Source organism: Lemur catta, chromosome 19 (genome assembly GCF_020740605.2).
Source record: "Lemur catta isolate mLemCat1 chromosome 19, mLemCat1.pri, whole genome shotgun sequence".
NCBI classification, from domain to species: Eukaryota; Metazoa; Chordata; class Mammalia; order Primates; family Lemuridae; genus Lemur; species Lemur catta.
The window spans coordinates 14263752-14285081 of record NC_059146.1 but is presented as its reverse complement, the minus strand read 5'-3'; the positions used below and the strand labels follow the sequence as shown (position 1 = coordinate 14285081).

General features: G+C 39.6%; 1 protein-coding gene across 1 annotated transcript in view; it reads right to left on the bottom strand.

Moving 5' to 3' along the window:
* SLC4A4 (solute carrier family 4 member 4) overlaps positions 1-21330 on the bottom strand; it is a 324449-nt gene that overhangs the window by 132800 nt on the left and 170319 nt on the right. The window contains exon 7 of the mRNA XM_045531644.1: positions 1816-1892. Within this exon, the coding sequence (XP_045387600.1) occupies positions 1816-1892 (77 nt within the window). The remainder of the gene's footprint in view (positions 1-1815; positions 1893-21330) is intronic.

Here is a 21330-nt window from a genome sequence, read left to right as displayed (position 1 = left end):
TTAACTTGATACGCAGCCATTATAAGTTTTTAATCCAGTGTAGGAAAATGAAGGCAATGATATGAAAAGTGTATTGAACTGAGAGAAAATAGGGATAAGGGATTAATTCCAAAGGCTTTTCTAGCAATTTAGATCTGAGACTATGAAGGGAAGGAAGGAAGGAAGGAAGGAAGGAAGGAAGGAAGGAAGGAAGGGAGGGAGGGAGGGAGGGAGGGAGGGAGGGATAGAGGGAGGGATAGAGGGAGGAAAGAAGGAGGGAGGGAAGCAAGGAAGGGAGGGAGGGATCCAAGAGCCATTTTACAGGAAAGAATGTAATATATTGTATACCTTTCCTGTACTTATAGAATTCGCCAAGGCTTATAAACCTCTGTCGCTACTATAAGTGCTGCCAGGTTAAGAGGAACACCATCATAAATATGACTTTTAAAACAATAGCAAAATGTGAAAAGAGGAATTTTCAAACTCACCTACTTTGTGTGTGTGTATGTGTGTGTGTATATGAGAGAGAGAGAGAGAGAGAGAGAGAGAGAGAGAGGGAATAAAGTCACGCAATTATATACAATCATTCCATGGTATCCATAGAAGACTGGTTCCAGGACCTCCCTTGAATATCGAAATCTCAAGTACCTTATATAAAATGGTGTATGTAGGATTTGCATAAAACCTACACACATCTTCCTATATAGTTTAAATCAGCTCTAGATTACTTATAGTATCTAATACAATGTAAATACTATATAAATAGTTGTTATACTATATTAATTAGCAAATAATGACAAAGGAAAAAAGTCTACATGTTCAGTGCAGATGCAATTTTTTTTCAAATATTTTCTATCCACAGTTGGTTGAATCCATGGATGCGGAACCCACAGATACGAGGGCTGACCATACAATTAGCACATCAAGCCTGAAGCCAACTAGAAACACACTCTTCTATTATATCCAAAGTCAAAAAGGTAAGTTGTAAAAGCAAGAATCAGATACTTGTTCTTCTGAGGCAAGTCATATATTATTGTTTCCATTTAACAGAGGAGAAAACCGGCATCCATCACCACACAGCCATCCAGTTTCAGAACAAGTACCCAGACCAAACTGTCTTGCTTCATGTTCTTGCTCTTTCCGGCATATGCTGCTTTCCCTACAGCCCCGGGGAAACAAGCCAGGACTTCTGTCATTTTTAAAATATGCTGCTTTCATTTCTTTGAAGCTTTGAGATTTTCTATGTAGGAAGCATACTTTTACAAATTTCGATACACTACATTCTTAAAATATAATCTCCCTCCACAGATACCTACCCCACTGGAAAACCGGCACAGTTATTTTATACAATATTCTGCTCAAAAGAAAGCGAACAGAGATTCACAACATGATTGTTCTTCATTTCAAGTAGGCTACTTGCTGTGTGTTTTAACGCACAGATGAGTACACAGCTAGTGAGACAACCCAACTATCACTACCCCGAATTGTTACCATTTGTCAGCATTTCTTAGCCCTTTCTAGTTGACCAAAACACTTTTTCCTAAATTATCTCTTTTAATCCCCTGCAATAACTCTGAGTCTCAGAAGCTCTGAGTCTTAAAGCTGAGACAACCGTAGCTCCAGGACGTGAACTGTCCCAGTGAACACATCAGGGAGGGCGGAGGAAGGACGCAGCTTCTGCTCTTCTGACTCCAGCTTCCTTCCCGGTCTCTCGTTCCTTCAGAAAAAGTGCAAACTCCCCTCCACATGGCATGGCCCGTCATCTCTAATCCTTTCCCAGCATGTCTCATGTGCACATAGTCTCACATTGTAAAGAAGCGAGAATTCTGTGCTTACCTGGTCCTTCTCCGGTTTATCAGAAATGTCATTCAGGCTGGAGGAAGTCAGATTCCTATGGGCCATGGCTGGGCTACCTAGAAGAACACAAGTAAACTCTAATTAAAGACTCCTGGTCCACAACACAAAGACTTCGGTTGCATATTTCATAAACACTCGTAGATGACGATGGGAATGGTGATGGTGCCTTCAACCACATTAGGGTTCTCCTGAAGAATGTTCCACAGTCTAAGCTGGAGTAGGAACATAATTAATGAAAAGTATGTAAAATCCCAAATAGCTTAAGATTCATTGCCTGGTTCTATTTTAAGTTAAACTCTGAAAGAAACTTCTAAAACAATAAGCATAAAAATAAATTTACTTCTGGTTTGGTTCAATTTTTGTCACTGCCCTTTACACACATGCCAGTCTCCCTGGTTTTCTTTCCTTTTTTAATTGCCTGCAGAGATCAGTAATTTCTTCATCTTCAGCAGGGCTAGCCCAGGATGTGGGCCCAGATCTCCTCTCCCCCCGGCCTCAGCAGCCCTTCCTAGGGTACCACGTGCACTGATCCACCTGAAAAGCCACCTGCATGCTGTCTAACATGCTGATCAAGAATATTTCTCTTTAGTGGGCTTCTGATCTAGATCCGATGCCTTTTACCTCAAAGTAGTGTTATCACAGGCTGCCTTATATCTCTGCATTCCCCCACCTTAACCTGCCAAACCTCTTCTTTAAGTCAAAGCATGGATGTTATCAGGAATACTATGTGGAAACCAATCTCCTTGTCAATACAGCAGCTGTAGGTAAGATCCACTGGTGATCCATCCACTGATTTCAGACGCTGTCATACACAAATATAGAGGAGGGATATCTAGAAGAGTGGTAGATCATTTTCAAGTACACCATGTTAATCAACAGAATGCCGAACTTTCCCTCTGCAGTTGGACCTGAAATTTCTGGGCTTACTAAGCAAAAGAATAACTTTTCAAAGCCAAGGTGTTTGACCCAACCTCTGCAGGGTGCTGAGCAATGCATTCATCCTTAATCCTCAACTATCTGACACAGGCTGGTCTTCACAGCAAGAGGACAAGGGTTGAAAAGAGGCACAAAAGTTCTAACCCAACTTCACATTTGCTTCCAAATCATTCTTTAGTTTACAGACTTGAATTCCTTTGGACAGCAACTTCAACATATAATTTAACAAAAGACTAAAATCTACTCCTAATAAGTTAATGTCTATATAATAGCAGTTCTTTAAATAATATAATTCCTTTTAACTACTAGATCAGAAAAATTATAATTTCCTTGAGCTGACAAGACAGAATATTTTCCACTCTGCTGCATTTCATTGAGTAAGCATGACTCAACTCTCTTAAATCTTTTACCTGGTAGGGTGTTTTACCTAGGAAGAGCACAAGGCATTATTCAAAAGAAAGTAACATCTGAAAATGTGCTTTATGAGCAAAATTAAAAGAACCCCTTTAAAGGCCCTATTTTCTTAGAACCACATACTAGATTTCCAGTGTTCACTCACTACAAAAGACACCGGGTACAAACTGGAATGTCCCCCAGTAATGCCAAGATAGAAACTAATAGAAAATGATGAGTAAGTAGAATTGTACACTTTACATTTAAAAACAAAACCAGTTATTTGAACTAACTGGATAAAAGTTCTCCCTGAATAAATGAAGAAATCTGAATTACATATTCTTCAATCAATGAAGCCTCAGCAATCCTAATCATAAGTTAAACATAGTTTATGTAAGTGAATGGGTAAGATTAATTTCTAAACATCAAATCAATTATACATAAATGGCAGTATTAAAATAATTTTAAAGCAGTTTTTCATTAAGTGATTTAAATTCCCTGGGCAATAGCCTAAACTCACTGATTTGTTTTGTAAACTCTTCATAAATACTGCAAAGGTGCATTTCAGCCCAAGCACTGTCCTGACTGCTGCAAAATCTGAATAGATAGAAGCCAAATTAATAAAGATGTTATGAGAATGGAAATCTTGATTAATTTGACAACTTTTCCAAGAAACCTTATATACCGTCTCATCATTTGTCTCATTTCTGAAAGACAGTTATTACGTGGCCATCTAGAATTATACTATGTAAGGGGCAGAGAGAGGCACAGGTCCAAGAAAGATGCAGGAACCAGCTGAGGAAGAGAAGACTAGCACTAAGAGAAAATCAAATCTATTGATTCTCATTAATAAAATTAATTAATATTAACAGCTTCACTAATATTTAACACTATAAGAGTTTGCTAGTCAACACTTCCAGGTACCTAAGCAAAATGATCGGCATTTTTCCATCTTTTCCCATCTCTCTCCCTACCAAACTCTCCCCACCCCAAACACACACTCCCCCAAGACCTTGAACCAGGGACAAATCCTTCCTGATGGTCTAAAATCAGTGGCTCCCAAAGTGTGGTCCCCAGACCAGCAGCATCCACATCACTTAGAAACACAGATTCTTGGGACTCACACCAGACCAATTCTATCAATATTCTGGATATGAGGACCACCCACAGGGGTGTTAACAAACTCTTCAAGGGATTCTGAAGCATGCTAAAGATCAAGAACCGCTGCTCTATCTAAACCTGTCTTAGCAGAACCTATCCTAGTCGGAATCTGAGTTAAAAGAGGCATATGTAAGTTGGAGGGGTTTAGACAGAGGAATAATTCAGATAACCCTGCCCTCTTCCAAGCCACTGCTCTAAACTATCATATCTCAAGCAAATCATTAAATTAGCACCTTTGCCACATAAACACACAAAGAGGATCATATTTGGCTGTTCCTCTGAATCCTCACCTCAACAACCAAATAAATAACTTTGTTTTGGAAACTCACTGTTTAATCAATCTTTTCCGGAAGCATGTCACCCAGATCAAAGAAGAAAAAGGACAAGAGCCAGAAGAGATTACAAACCAGATTATACGTAGGAATCAGAAATACATGTGTGGCGTGTGTGGCATGTTAGCTAACCTGGGAAGCAGCTGTTACATCACAGGCCCCTAACAATGCTCTATTGCAGATATTTCGCATGTGACATTCAATAAGACACACTGTCAGAATAAACCACTGTTTTGGCCTGTAAATAAACTCATTCTACTGCAATCCTGAGTGAGTGGGGAAAATAAAGGAAAATGTCACCTAGTACCAAAAAGGTGAAATACAAGGATACCCTCAAGTAAGTTACTTCTCAGCAGGTAGTCACTCTCAAAGCTACAACTAGTAGGCCATTTTTATCTAAAATTCAGGGCATACAAATGTCTTGTGATTCTTCTCGGTCCAAAGAAACTTTTTTTTTTTTTTAATTTGATCTTATAAAAAAAAAAAAAAAAGAACCAGTTTCAAATGCATAGTCATAATTAATTTCCATATCACTGTTCTCTGGCCGTAAGAAAAAGAAAGCTTTGGAGAATCACATTTTCAAGCAGTTTCACACAATCAAAAACAATTTCATTTTCAAAGTACTCACTTGGCAGGTACATACTGTTGCTACAAAAATTAATCACATTCTGTACGAAGTTTGAAAATCGTTGTTATTCTTTAGCACACATGTAGCAATTCATAAAATCCTTTGCGGTTGTATCTACTAGAGACAATCAAAGGGGTGAGGAGAATGTGCAGGATAGAAAAGGATGATATTTGACTGTGTACGTATTAAATAGAATATGTAAATATCATGTAATACAATGGCAATAAACTCCCCCCTCACCTCATACCTCTATAATAAGCCAATAAAGGACTCCAGGGGCAAGCCAAAACAAAGATCTCATGGCCTATGACATAAACTGGATCTTATATTCTTAGTAATAACTAAATAACATTTTAGCATAAAGAATAACTAAGGCAACTTACATCTAACAGACATATAAGTGAATCTGGTTGTTCATGTCAGAAAATTTTGGAGGTATGGGTTATGATTTGTACTGCTTGGGATCACAAAACTAACTATAAATGTAGTTTCAGAATAGTGTATGTTAATGTGTTCTATGCCCCCATTGATCCACTGACCCACCTTTTTTTCTCTCCTTTGTTGATATAACAAACCTACTAGAAGATGTCTATAGCCAAGATTAATGGTCAACTAACCTTCTTGCATACTTGGTACTTTAACTTACATTATCTTACTTAATCCTCATATCAACACTGTGGAGTTAGTATTATTATTACCACTGTATGATAAACAAATGAACTTCAAGGAGGTCGAGTTCATGGTCACACAAGTGGTAAAACTATAATTTAAACCTGGATCTCTTAATAGCAATCCACTGCCTCTGAGAAGAAAACTGATCTATGTTCTTTACATAAACATAAACTTCATCATGTCTAATGAGAAAATGTAATGTACAACCACCAAGAATATATTCTATTTCCATACCAATTATGTGCAGTATAACATTGCTAAGTATGTTTAAGGCAGATATGTTCTTGGTTTCCAACTTAGCTCTTCCCAAAGACAGAGTTTGTATTTCTTTACTTTTTCATTTTCATAAAGGAGAAAAAATACTGAACTCGGATACTGTTTGCCACTGTCTAATTAAATAGTAGCCCCAAATCACAGCTCTGTGACAAAGAAAAAAGGATGCTAATGGCAATAGCAATATAATTATAAAAGAATACTGCATGCTTCTGAATGTCTTAATTCATAGTCAGAGCCAAGTGTTTGTAATATTCCACAAAATACACACAGCCAATTCTCCATTACTAACATAGTGGTTTTCCAGATTTCAAGTTACTTTAACTACAATTTCTTACCATTTCACCCACTAAAAACAGGAATACTATGAGACAAAGAGAATAAATCACTCAGGATACTTACAATGAGTTTGACCGAGAATGTCTAGAAGGAGTGGCTAAAAGATACATTGGATTTTTGTCAGACCAGCTTCCTAGTTTTCCATGGCTATATGTTATCAAGAGCTGTCTCCACCAAAAATAACAGTAAAATAAGCATGTCATTAAGACCCTCAACCCAGTCCCATTCACCACCCCCCAAATAAATTGCAAAAATATTTAAAATGTAAATATCAGACTAAAGAAAGTTAAAAATATCATCAGTCAGAACGAGCCCTTTGAAGCAATTTCATAACTAAGAAAGAATCAATCTGTGGGTATTTTTGCTTATTTCATTTTTACTTGTTTTGTTTAGAAGGTCTTTATTATTTGTTCATGTTGATTTAATATAATGTAAACTCTAACAGCCTAGAGCCAAGGCTCTTGGTTTGTCTTGTTCATAGCTATAGCCTCAGAGCTTGACATTAGTGGCACTTAATAAATATTTATGAATGAATAACAGTGACTGAGTATCATGTTGCCTCCATTTGGAGTTATTACTATAAACACTACTGGGCAGAGTCCACCTCCTATGGAGGGAGATGCTGTGTGCACAGTCTGAGAGTCTTCAGACTTGGAAAGCCTAAGAGTAAATCAGTAAGAGGTTTGTAGCTGGCCCAGAACTAACAGATCTGAAAGACTCTGCCGAACTGCCCAAGGCCGGTCGGCCAGCAGCGGGAAGACAGGGAGCTACACAGGGGAGGAAGAGAAACTCCCTGCAGAGGAAGACTCAGGCGGTGAAGATGGAGCAGGAGCGAGGCAGGACCTCAGCTCAAGGAAAGCAGAGCATGGGTACAGAGAAGCTGGGGAAAACTAAAATAACTCAAGCATGTGATTGTCTTGGAGAGAAGACGACATCAAAAGACCCGAATAACGATCAAAGTGTGTGAGTAGAGTTCTAGCCAAAAGCTGAAGTCATCCGTAATGTTTGGGACAAAGATAATGGAGAGGATGTCCTTCGTGGACAGACGGGGGTGTGCAGAGGCCAAATCACAGGGCAGCAGACACCCGTGTTTCCGAGGCCTCGCAAACACTAGGCGCTTTTTCTAAAGACCGTTCTCTACCCTTCCAGACCTCCGCTGGCCACACTCCCCTTGATAATCGGTTTAACCTCCACTTCCTTGACCCTGTTCTCTCCTGTTTTTGTTTTTCTTTTTTTAATTTTCTGACTACTCTTTAGGCTTTCCCTAAGATTCAGTGTTAGGTCTCAGACCTCTCAATGTCAAACCCATGAGGTTCATCTCTTCTAATTCTTTTAAATTCCAACCAGCAAAAGCAAAACGCTCTGATCCATGGTGACTCCTATTCTAATAACATTGCACTAGGCATTTAATTTTTAGTGTGATCTCAAATAGGCAGCTGAACTTTTATAACAGCATTTCATTCTCTTTCTCACGCATACATATATTAATAAGACATATAAAATCTCTACTCAGCTGAGAAGGCACTCAGAGCATACAAAGACCGGCAAACTTTCTAAATGGCAAAGTCCCTGTAATGCACTTCAAGGAATCTGTGGTCCTTGCAATTATAGTATTTGAGATTCTTTAGTTCTCTCTGTGTCACATGTACACACACATACATGAGCACACATATATACAAAGACATACACCCATGCACACACACACACAATATAAAACTATGAACAAAAAATTATTACATCCAAAAAATGTGGGTGGAAGTACATAACCTGTATGGACAATAAAAAGTAAAGGTACTGGCGACAGAAGTCTAGAAGCGTAAGCAGCAAGGAGACGGGTGACAAAGGGTAGGGATGCTGACATCCTTTTTTAACAAGGTAAGAGGTCAAAAGACCCTGTCAGCACTTGCTATAAAAAGAAATAAAAGCATAAGTTTACTACATAAAATTACAAATGCAATCAATAATGGAACTAAAAATAATGACACAAACATATTTGGAAGAAAGAAAGTGTACAAATAAGTTTTTTCCTGCCAAATAATAGATTAATAGACAATATCTAAAATTAAAAAATCAGAAATAGCAAGGTAAGTTTCTTGTTATATAGAGATATAAAGATAACCATGAAAAAAAAACTAATAGAAAAAAAATTAGAGACCGTTTAAGGAGTTTAAAAAGATTGTTACAAGGACAGAACTGGGAAGAGGGAAGATGAAGCAAAGGAGTTTGTTCTACATTAGAGGTTCTTCCGTACACCTCAATTCCATAACATTTGCACGTAATACTTTAATAAAAATATATTACATATGTCTATGTTATCATGTAAGTCTTAACTAAATCTACTTTTATTATTTCTAATTACCTGATATTGAGTTGAAACATCATCAACTAGCAGCCAACCTTGGGAGATTTAACTAAATCAAATTTTAACACAAACAGAGATCAAAAATGTTACAGAGTGTAAAATCAAATTTTAAAGAGGGTAAAATCAAATTTTAAGCAGTTTAATGTGCTCCATGAAATACTGTTTACACCATTTTTTTAAATTATGGCAAGGGAAATTTTTTTCTGGAGACTATCTGAATTATCAAAGATTCTAATCTATAGCTTTAGTCACCAGAAATCTTTAGACCTGAAGTATGAATATGTGCAAGAAAAGCATGCCATTTAGCACAGTCCTACATCTGCAGCAAAATAAAGATGTAGATGTAGAAGGTGTAGGTGTAGGTGTGGGTATAAGTGTACGTATAGATACAGAAAAAGATGATGTAGAACTTTAAAAGGTTCTTAAAAGGTACATTCTCTGGGCCTCCACTTACAAATGTAGCCCCCTCCTCACTGCTCTAGATTTATGGCTCCCAAAACATGACTTAGGGAAAGGCCATTCAAATTGTCTCCTTCATGCAGTAACGCCTCACAGCCTTTCTGACCGCACGTTTGGTTAAGTGATACACGTCAAGCAATCGATGACTACAGGTCACCCGCAACGCTGGGAGCAGCATCCAGGAAAGAAGGGCACAGACACCTCTGGACCCACAATGCCTCCTTCACCCAAGTGGCCCTGAAGACTATCCACGTTAAAGTGCCGTGGGTCTGAGAGACAACAAAGGTAGGGCACAACATTGCCTGGCGTGCACTTGCTCTCACACTCACTTTCTCTCCAATGGAGAGGTTAATTATGCAATTCAGCCAAAGTGACACTGAGGGCCCAAATGGCTGTGACAGCTTTGGGGCCTCAAGTGATCCTAGAGTTACCCTGGTGAATTCTGTTCAGAACGATGATCGGCCCAGGATTTCCTTGTTGGAAAGCCCAAAGTGAACTGAGACGCTTGCAGTTCTGAGTTGATGCTGTCTTACTCCTAAATCTCACCTAGTCTAGTTCCAAGAAGTCCCAGGCGTGAGGATATTTAACCATATGACACAGACCTGCCTGACATTAACTGCAACATCCATTATTTTTCTGACTGGGGGTCGGGGGTGGGGGTGGAGGAGGCGACAGGTTGGCTCACATCTCTCCTCTCCAGATGAGCCTAATGGGTACATAAGGATAAATATAAAAAGAATTACACCAGCAAGTTATCAAGGAATAAAGACAAAGTTAAAGTAAGAAAACATTGTAAAATGACAGTATTAACCCTTTACAGAATTGCTGTAAGGATTAAGCAAGGAAACACATGAGGAGGTGTCCTGCTCAGACGTTCAATAAATGTTAGTGTCCTTCTCTTTCCCTCTACCCTCCAAGCATGTGCAGAGATCCACTCTGAACTCAGGATCCTTAGGAAACTGTAAACTTCAATCGCCATGGTGAGATCCCATAACCCCGCACCATCAGCAATTTTCCAGCCTAAGGAGATGAGTTCAGAGATGGAAAGGCTGCAGTTCTAATTCATATCCTGAGGTGGGGGTTGAAATCATCTGAGTTGACTCAAGAAATAAGGACTGAAGCCTAAATGTAGCTGTTATTCATTATACAGAGGGTATGCGATGACTTCAGCCAAACCAACACGAGAGAGCATCTAGCAGAAGTGTTAGGTATCTCACTGAGTGCATAGGTCATGAGTAATTATTTACTTGAAAAACCTATGTAATGTTACCTCGCTTGCTTGCATATATACATCGTGGGCATAGAAAGTTCTTTAATGCTAATCTCTAATATTCCCTTGAGGAGACTGTGGTCTTAGCTCATTCTAGTACCTGTCATTCTGATTTGAGGGCAATATACACTTTTCTACATTTACTGCTGAAATAGTATAGAGAATGAATTGGGTAGAAAAAAGAGCAAGCGGTAAAATACATGAATCATCATACCAAAAAAAAAAGCTCTGAGAATGCTTCACTGGGTCTAGTTATGCTGGTTAAAGATTGCTAAAATCACTGAGCAAGGGTACTTTTTTAAAAATCCGTTTTCTGCTGAACCAAGATAAAGAGAAAAGAAACAGAGAATGAGAGAGAAAATTGGATCAGGAGTAATCTGAATCAGTACCAAAACTTTCAGCTTCAAAAATTTCTCCAGGACAGTACAAGAATTTTCCCATAATTGTACATTACCTCTGGACCAGGAGCACAATGCAGAGGGTGCAAGGGATTTAGATGTTCCACAGGGCAGATTCTCTGGAGGGCTGGGTGTCTTATCAATATTATAAACGTAGCTCATAGAATCACAGAGGTAAACAGAAACTGGAGATCACCTAACCAGCTTCTCATCCAAGCAGTTTTTCTCCTACAACATTAGACTTAGCCAGTCTCCTAATATCTACTTATATACTTCCAGTGGCAAAAAACGGGCCACTTAATGAAGCCACCCATTTCATTGTGATAAAGCTCATTCTTACGTGTGGTAAACTGCCTCAATATCCCAGGTAAGTAGTGGCATTTGCACAGACCAAGAGGAGCATATGGACTGTGACCAGAGGGCCAACCAAAGCACACACGTGCTCAGAAAGAACTGGCTTTCATTTAAATATGCATAACTTCTAGTGATCTTCTTAGAAATAAGTGTACATCTTCATATGTTCCCAGGCTCAGCTAAGAATGCTCATCAAGGAGGCCCTTGCTTTATCTTTTAAAATTCTCCAGCACCGGGAAGTTGGTCCCTGCAGTCCTCATCCCTCCCAAAAAGCTACTGTACAGAGGTCTCGTGAAGGAAAAACCTTGCATCTGCATTCAAGGGGACTATATCCTCCCCTACAGGGCTTTACCAGCCTAAACCTGGTAAAACGAAAATCTGGCTCAGGTTATTAATTTATTTGGAAAAATCAATGGACTCTAAACATTACATTCAATCCTTATCCAAAAACATCAGGAGTCTCAGTAAAATATCTTCTTCACTAAAATGTTCATCCACAGGGCCTAGTTCTGTTCCTCTGAAGCAGCAAAGCAAAGCCTACTTTCCTCTCCATGTTTGTATTAAGCCAGTTCACGGAACCAACTAAGTCGCCTTTTCTTCAACTCCTCTAATCAACACTGCCATGGCTGTGTCTACATCTCTCACTATCTAGTCACCTCCTTGATGGTCTTCATGTTCCCATTCTCCTCCCCATGATGTGGCCCACTCTCTCTACAAGCACTTCTCATTCTACTCAGGATAAGCTCAGCTTCATCGAGGTAACTTATCCAATTACCATAAACATCACTCTTCCCTTAGTAATAAACAGGTCTGTCTAGGAGCTCTCTGAAGATAGGGACTGCGTTGCCTTAATCGTTGTATATTCCCAGCACCTAGTTGAGTACTGGGCAAATAGTAGTACTCAAAAATATTTAAGTCGATAAATTAACAACCTGAATGAATTAATATATCACCCCAAAACTCGATCACTATAACTGGATACAGTGAAATTGTCACCACTAAATGGGGAAGGAATCTTCCCAAGCCAGGGTTATAATAATCACTCCTACAAAACACAATAGCCACAACTATCCCCACCATCATTACAAATAAAAATAGCAACATACACAGCCTAAGCCACTAGCTGGGTAAGAGGAAATGTCACTTTCTTACAGGCTCTAGGCACTTCCCTACAAACTCAGACAAAAATTATTCAAAGATGTCCTCTGGAAATGGGGGCTATGATTCAACCTTGACACCTACAGCAATTCCCAAAATCCAGACCCCAGCGTAAATATGTGCTAGAAGAATTGACTTTTAAAGTAAGACTTTTACTGAGGGAAAAACTGTCATTATAAATGGATTTATCCTGCTCTTCTTCCTCAAAAACGATGCTGATATTAGTCTCTCTGCTACATTCACCTAATAAGACTGCACTTAGATCTGTAGCCAGGGTCACTACGTGCATCACAGCGTATGGCTCTTTCTGCAGCGAAAGCTGATCACAGCCCATAATATTGATAGTTTGTGTGCTCCAGCTGTTTCATGGGATTGATAAGAACGGGCCTTAGAAAACAGAACCATCTCAGAAAATTACACTTCAGAATGCCGACTCGTTGCCTGTCACTGACAAACACCAGGAATTCCATTTTCTGACTTGAAACAGCCAAACTCTGAGTCATCGGCGTCCACACTTTGTGTTAGCAGGTAAGAGTAGTATCTGTGGCTGGAAGTAGGGAGAACTGAGAGTCCAGAGAATAAGAAGCAGTGGGAGTAATGACAAGGACACATGGCATCTAGAGTCTACACACCCAAGTTCAAACTCGGGTGACCTCAAACACTTCACATCAGATAGGCAAGATTATAATACAAGAACCTCAGATTCTCACAGCTTACACTAGTAGTGATTTATTTCTCGTTTGTGATAACAACCACTGTGGATCGGCTGGGGGTTGGCTCTGCATCTCTGTCCTTAGCCCAGGACCCAGATGCGTGGAGCAGCTACTCTCTTGAGGGAGAAGAGACTAGCGAAGGACACTGTCTCTCTTAAAGCTGCCCCTAGGAATGGCACCATCACTTCTGCTCACCTTTCCTTGGCCAGAGCAAGTCGTGCTCACACCTAACTTCAGAGGGGCAAGGAAGTAGATTCTTCATACGTCCCCAGAAAGAGAAAGAACAGGAATGTATGTGAATAGCTCTAATGATTACCATAAATACTTAACCTCACTGAGCTCCAGTGCCTTCATCTATAACAAGGGATCAGTGATGCTTACTTCGTAGGAATGTTTTGTGGGAACCAGGTTGAATAAACCGATAGCTGGAATAGTCACAGTTTCCCTGCTTGCAATATCCCAGTCATGGACAGAAGGATCCAGTCAGCAAGAAATGAGGCCCTGGCCAAGGAATCCAATTCTCAAATCCTACTACCACCAGCAGCCAGAGAAATGCAGCAGAGCTTCCCCGGGGCACTGAGGCTGGTCAGTCTTCAGGTGATGTGAAGACTATGATCAGATGAATTCAGAAAAATCTTTCCTGCTCTAGGTTTCCATGTTACCTCCTCTTTTCTCTCATTTTTCAGGTTATTTAATCAAAAAATATTTTTGAAGTGCACGTGTTTCAAGCCCTATGTTAGGCTCCAGATGATAAATAAATCAGTCTCTTCCAAAAGAGCCCCAATCTATGCAAGAAGAATCACAATTCATGGCCCTATAATAGCTCCCTACACCACTCCCGCCACTACCACCAGAAAAAAAAGACAACGAATTCATACAAACAAGGAAATCTAGATGAATTTAAGAAATTTGTCATCATGCTTTCCAAAATTTTGTTTTGTCCAATAGTCAAAAACAAAAATAAAACTACAAATTATTCAGAAGGTTTGTCTCAGGCTAATGGATACTACACATTCTGGTTAAGTAAATGCTGCATATTCTATCTCCTCTCTTACTTGTTTTCAGATTGACTAAGCTCTTAAAGATGATCAGAGCACATCTCATACCAACCTAGTGGGAACAAAGGAGATACAAGTGTGGCTGCTATTGCATGGTTAGCAAATAATTTAGTCATAGCAAGAATCAAGTGGAAGAATTGGTCCAGTCCAACAGTTACGGTACATCTACTAAGTGTGCGACATTATGCTTAGCACTGGGGATGCGGAGATGAATGGGATGTGGTCAGGCTCTCAAGGCACCATGTCAACAATGAAAGAAACATGCTATGGTATAATGATAAATCACGGGGGTGGGGAGGTTGAGTCATAAGAGCATCAGTGATGGAGAGGCACTCCGGTGGGGTGGGGAGGGGTAAAGAGAGACATGAAAAAAAGTCTCCTGGGGGAAAGAGCTTCAAGAAAAGGTTATATTTAGTCACACCAAATAGCAAAAGCTGGAATAGCATGAACAAATGATAGACAGATTGAAAGGCATGGAATTTGAAGTTTATGAGCATCTAAATTATTAGCACTTATAGTACAAGAGTAGGAATGTCAAGAGATATGTAAGATGGATTTAAAGGGGTGAGAATAAGGCTGGGAAAACAAGAGAATATTGAAATGGGCCACAGAAGAGATGAAGGACCCAAAGTAAAGCAATTATAACCATCAAGGAAGGGCAGGAACGAAAAGGAAGTAAAACAGCAGCAGGGTCTGGTTAGAGAAGGGTATAGAAGATGAAGGACAAGGAGGAGGAGTCTAAGATGACAGGGGCTTTTCGGTCTGTCAAGGAGATGAATGAAGATCCGTTGAGGTGGAGGATGCACTAAGAAGGGTAGAACTGAGATCTGAATTACCAGGACAAGTCTAAACATAAAAACATTCAGCTAACTACAGAAAGAAAAGTGCCATTTCTGAAGACTCTGCCAGCAATTTTCATCAAAGTAAAATTCTCCTGTTTGCTGCCAAAAAGAAATTTCATTATTAACTTTGCAATTGATATCCACAGCTAGAATATTGCATTTGCATTTCCTCCCGTCTCTCTCATTCACCTGTGCACAGACATACCAATAATTCAAGCAGTGAGATCTTCAGTTGTCTCCAGTCATTAAATCCAGACACTGTTTGGTCTAATGAGAGTGCTTTACTGTATATTTGCATGACAGATTCTCTATCAGTTTCAAATTAATCTCGTCCACCTCAGAAGTGCCCTGTACAACCACAGTCTTGCTGGGTCTTCAGTAGACCTCGAAGTGGTAACTCTAACCCTCCCTCATTATGAGAAAAGCCCTCCCCCACCATCTATTATATGAGTATGCAGGAGAAGAAGATTTTCTGTGCACTAGCCTCACATAGCTTCATATTGCTCTCAGCCTTGCCAAGAAGGGCACATTCCAAATTCAAGGCTACAATTCCTGTTGTGATGGGGTGGTCGTCATTAGTGCTGTCCACCAAGTATTTCTGAATCTTCACATTCCAGGCACGTGGTAGCATAGCCAATCTTTGAAGTTAGGTGTGGACACATGACTCACAAAGGAAATGTACACGAATGTGACATGCATTACCTCTGGGCAGAAGTTTAAGAGGCAGCTTGTGAGTCACCATGCCCCTTGCCTACTGCTGCAGTGATCGTGGAAGCCTGTATTGAGAGAAGGCTTCCACTAGCCCAGATCCTGATTGATGATGTTGAGCACAGCCTTCTGAAGGCCCCCATGTGCCATGTGGTAGCATGAGGAAGGAAGAAACTTTTGTGGTATTAAGTAACACAAATGTTTGGGCTTAGCTGTCGCTGTAGCAAAATCTCTCCCATCCTGACTACTACTTGTCATGAAAGCAGCAAAGAAAGGAGGTCAGGAAGACCCGCCCTTCCTCTTACCCACTCACAGTCATTCCCACCCCACTGTCTTACCCTCTTCAGTGTTCTCCAGGGGGCCAAGGGGGAATCAAAGGCACAAACACATAGTAGATAGCATTTCTCAGTGGCTCTTACTTATCCTTCCCTTTCATTGCCTCTATGCTTTATTTAACCCCACAACTGAATCATCTAATAAGGCATTCAACTAGCTACAAAGTAGCAGTGAAACTTTTTGTTCTCAGAACACCCTGACACACTTAAACATTAAGAGTGTTTGTTTATCTGGGTCATGTCTATCAATATTTACCACACTAGGAATTAAAACTAAACATTGTAAAATATTTACTCATGAATTCACTTTCAAATAACACTAATAAACTTATTCCATGTTAATATAAATATCCTATTTTATGAAAAATAATTACATTTTCCAAAATGAAAAATTTAGGGAAAAAATGACATTGTTTCACATTTTTACAAATGTCTTGAATGTATGATTTAATGAAATACAGCTGGATTCTCCTGTCTGCTTCTGGGTTCAGTCCGTTGAAATATATTGTTTTGGTTAAATTATATGAAAAAAAATCCTAGGAACTTTCCAACCCTCTCAAAGGATCTCAGGGATACCCAGGACTTCTCAGTCCCCACTTTGAGAACTAGGACGATAGTGCAAGGGTCAGAAAACTTTTTACTGGCAAAAAGTAAATATTTGAGGTTTTGTGGGTTATAATCATCTCAGTTGCAACTACACAACTCTGGCAGTGTAGCGTGATAGCAGCCATAAACAATACATATAAACTCGTGGTTATGGCTTTGTTCCAATAAAACTTATTTACAAGACCAGGTGACAGGCCAGATTTGGTCCATGGGCCACAATTTGACAATCCCTGTGACAGAGGATCCTGTTCTTGAGAAATTGGTGGCCAGAAGAGGCAACATGACATGTAGGCACACATTATAAAATACAATGACAGGAATGTCATGTGAGGAGTCTCGGGAAAGGTACTTTCAGAGTTCAAGGTCAGTAGAGAGTATCCCAAGTTGGGGAGGCTTCAAGAAGGATGTGGGTCTTAAAGGATGGGCAGACTTTGAACAGAAAGTTTCGGGAGGAAGGACAGTATTCCAAATGGAGAAATTATTCAAGGCAAAGGCACTAAGAGAGGGAAGCATCCAGCAAATTCAAGTCATGGTAAGTAGCTACTGAAATGTAGCACAGACAAAGGAAAATACAGTAGCGTGCAAGCTGCTTACTCAACATGAGGTCACTGTGTAACGGGCCTTGAATGCCAGGCTCACGGGTTTGGATGTTGTCTGAGATGCACTGAGGTGTCACTGAACATTTTCACACGAGGAGGTAACTTATCAGGCAGGTATGGTAAGAGTAACTGGAAAGCAGAGTCTAAGATGTGTTTGCATATGCCCACTTAGAAGAGTGACCCCAGATAACAGGCTACTGCATCAGCCTAAGAAGAAAATAAGAACCTGAAAATGAGACTAGAAAGGAAACAGCATATGCCCACTTAGAAGAGTGACCCCAGATAACAGACTACTGCATCAGCCTAAGTAGAAGAAAATAAGAACCTGAAAATGAGACTAGAAAGGAAGCAGCAGCACGCAACATTATAGAGGTAACACCGACCAAGTTTAATGGTTCACTGTGGGCAGAGGGTAACGGAGGTTGCATAATCAAAGTTCACTCTGAGGTTCCAAGTCTGAAAGGAGAGAGAAAGATGACAAGGAACAGGAAGGTCCTCTCAGGATGAGAGGAAGAATTTGATTATAAATATATTATATATATCACCATTTTGTCAAGCACAAGTTTGAATCCTCACAAATCCCAAACTCTTCTTATTACAGGGAAAAAAATCATATTTTATCATTTCAGCAGACTGCCAAAGTTTTTCCAAATCTGTGCCTCTTGAAATCTCCTCCAAGTCCCCTGTGCTCTGAAAAATAACAGAATTTCTAAGGTTTTATTCTCTATCTTGATTCTATTTATAGCTGCCTAGAGTCAGCATATACTTTAGCTCATTATATATATGAGATATCAATGAAATAATTCATGAGACCTCTTTCTGAAACTGAGGATAAACAGTAATTCCTTTTTTTAAGAAGTGGTTAGGACTGTCTGTATTTTAAGAATGTTGTAACTCATTCTTGCATGCCACATAAGTTTTCTGAATGTCGTATGCTAAGAAAAAAGTCTCAAGATAGATGGCAGGTTGCTGAAAGATTTTTATTTCCTACAGTCTTTTGAAAATTACGACTATGAAAAGCTACAGGGAGAGAATTTTTAAAGTTGTACTTGGAATTGTTTTGGCTTTTAAAGGCCAAAAATGTATGTGGAAATGGTACAATAAGTGACCCAAATAATATTTCCATTCAAGAACAAGTCTGCATTTGAAAGAAATAGAAGGGTGGAAAGGAGATGTTTGGAATTAAGATGAAAATGCTCTAAATACACTGGACAATAAAGATATCTGTGATGTGGGGGTTATTCTCTACCTCAAATAAAGGTTTAGATGGAGCTCAAAAGCACCAAGCTGAGAATATTATAACAAAGCAGAAATCTAGAAAAGTCTTGGCCCATAACAAGTAACCTAAAAATCTCCTCGTGGAAAGTATCTTCAAAGATGGCCACAGCATGTATGGTGGGGCAGAAACTTAACTCTCATGCTTCTGTAACCCACCATCTTTTGCCATGAGCAGTTCCCTATCGTCTTTCTGGCTGCTAGCTCAAAACCTGACCCACCCTTGATTCCCTCCTCTCCCTCCCCTACAGTCAGTCAGTTGTCATGTCTTGATCTGTCACCCCTATAACATTTCCTACATTATCCTCTCCTTTCCACTTCCACAGTCACAATCCTAGCCTAGATCCTCACTTCCTCCGCCTCTGGTCTACTGCAATCACCTCCTAACTCTCTCCCATCAAAGAAAGAACCCTTGGCAGATTCATTTCCTAATACAAAGTTCTGACCGTGCTATCTCCATGCTAAAACACCTTTCATAGGTCTTCCACAATTGGCCCAACTACTTCGCCACCTTAGCTCTGCAATGTCCTGTTCTCATGCCCTCTCTGCTAATTTAATGTGTCTACTCACTCTACACCACACAAACTCTCCTTTAGGCAATCTCAACCACGTGGTTGCTTGTATACTTTTCTCTCAGTCTAGCACGGTCTTTCAATGTCTCGAACTGTTCTTACTATAATACAATCTCCATTTATGGAAATATGACCCATCCTTTTGAAAAGTCCATCTCCCTAAAAAGAATTCTTTTCCCACTTCTTTTTTTATGCCCCAGCATCCGTTCTTCTAATAAACATTTCCAGAGAGTATAACACATGCTGCTGTCGTGCCCTCCTACTCTCCCGGTGGCACTTGACACAGCCTCTCTCAAATCATTGTTATCTACGAGTCCCGCACGCCTCCTTCCTTCTGGCTAGACTATGTAACTATTGAACTTGTTAAAGTGAACTCTCTGGGTTCACCACTTTGCTAAAGAAGTTTCAAAACTTTTAATGAAAACTCTAGAGCCAGACAAAAATCATAATTTGGATTTGGTCAGTAAACTCTCCAAAAGTTGAAAGACTTTGAATTGCTTACTTCCGGAAATGCCCAAGGAGAAAACAATTTTTTAAGTTTTGTTAAAGTAAAACAAGTCACACTTATAATTCAGCTCTTTAATTCTAATCTTAACTGCGTAACCTGATTGTAGGATGAAAATAATCTACAGTTATACCACTGTATATTAAAAAAAATAAATCAACCAACAGTATTACTAATACTACTACTGAGGATAATAATAACATTAAACACTGGGTAAGTACCTACCCAGCAAAACACCAAACTAGACCAGGTCCCTGCCCAGTAGATTTGCAAACTAGACAGGCAGACACAACACAAAGTGAAGACAGATGCCAAGAATGTTCATAAGATGACAGAAAAAAAAAAAATTCTAAACCTCATTTTCTTCTTTGAAGTTCAGACCAGACAGTCTGAAGTGGCTGATGTCAACTGCCAGTAACTGCAATCGGACACAAGTGTTTTCTAAGGGCTCAAATAATGCTGGATATTAGATGTCAACTGAATTCACAGATAAGCACTCAGACTGAAGAGCCATTCTGGATCTACCAAGATAGGGCATGATCTGATGCTCTAATAATGGCAAAGCATTTAGGTGGGTATTAACTCGTCCTGAAAAGTGGAGATGGAATCTTCTCTTTTGTTCTCCGTGGCCCCAGCTGGTTTCAGACCTGCCAGTGAGATCCGCGAGAGGAAATCATTTTTGGGTTTTTTTCCAACTTCTAATTCAATACCTTGGCAGCCGTTGAAATGGATAAGAGCTGTAAGCTCACATCTGCCTCAGGTGACAACTAAGATAAGAAGTGCACAAAGTAAAAAGGATGAGAGCTTACTCCCCAAAAGGAACTCTGAAGGAAGCTTTTCAAAGGTAGTTACTTCAAGTTACATGAGGTCTGAAAATATCTTCCTAAGAATATGGAAAGATAAACTTAAAGAAACCTTGTTACAAACCTGTTCTTTAGCTGATATTTTTGGCAGGTCTTCTAAAAAGTAACTCCATGTTAACTATTAAAATAAATCGATAATCAAATTCATCGGACCGGGACATGCAGAAATATGGGGAAATAGTTTTTGCAAGTAAACAATATTCACTTCAGGTTAATGGTTTACTGTGGCTAAGATGGGCCCTAGTGAAAACTGGGCTTATTGGTGGCGTTTAGTGAAATGACGGAGCATCAAAGACCAACACATGTTTACTATACAGCACCCAGGTATCCAGTACCTGCACTGAATGGAGGAGACACAAAAGCATGAGATCCAGCCCCCTGCCCTAAAGGAGCTTTTTATGTACATAGTTGAAATGAAAACATACAGATAATGAAACATCAGAGAACAACATATAACAATATATGGCAAATCTTCAATTGTAAAATCCAGACAGTAAGAGCTATGGAATTTTAAAACTTGAAAAGATCTTGCATGTTTTTAAGAACTATCTCATAAAAAAGATGGAACTTCATTCAGGTCCTACTGCATAGTTCTGGACAGGAGCCCTTGAAAAGGCATTCCTGGGATGGCAGAGAGATCAATGAAGGCATGGAGGTAGGACTTACCATGGTATGAGACACAA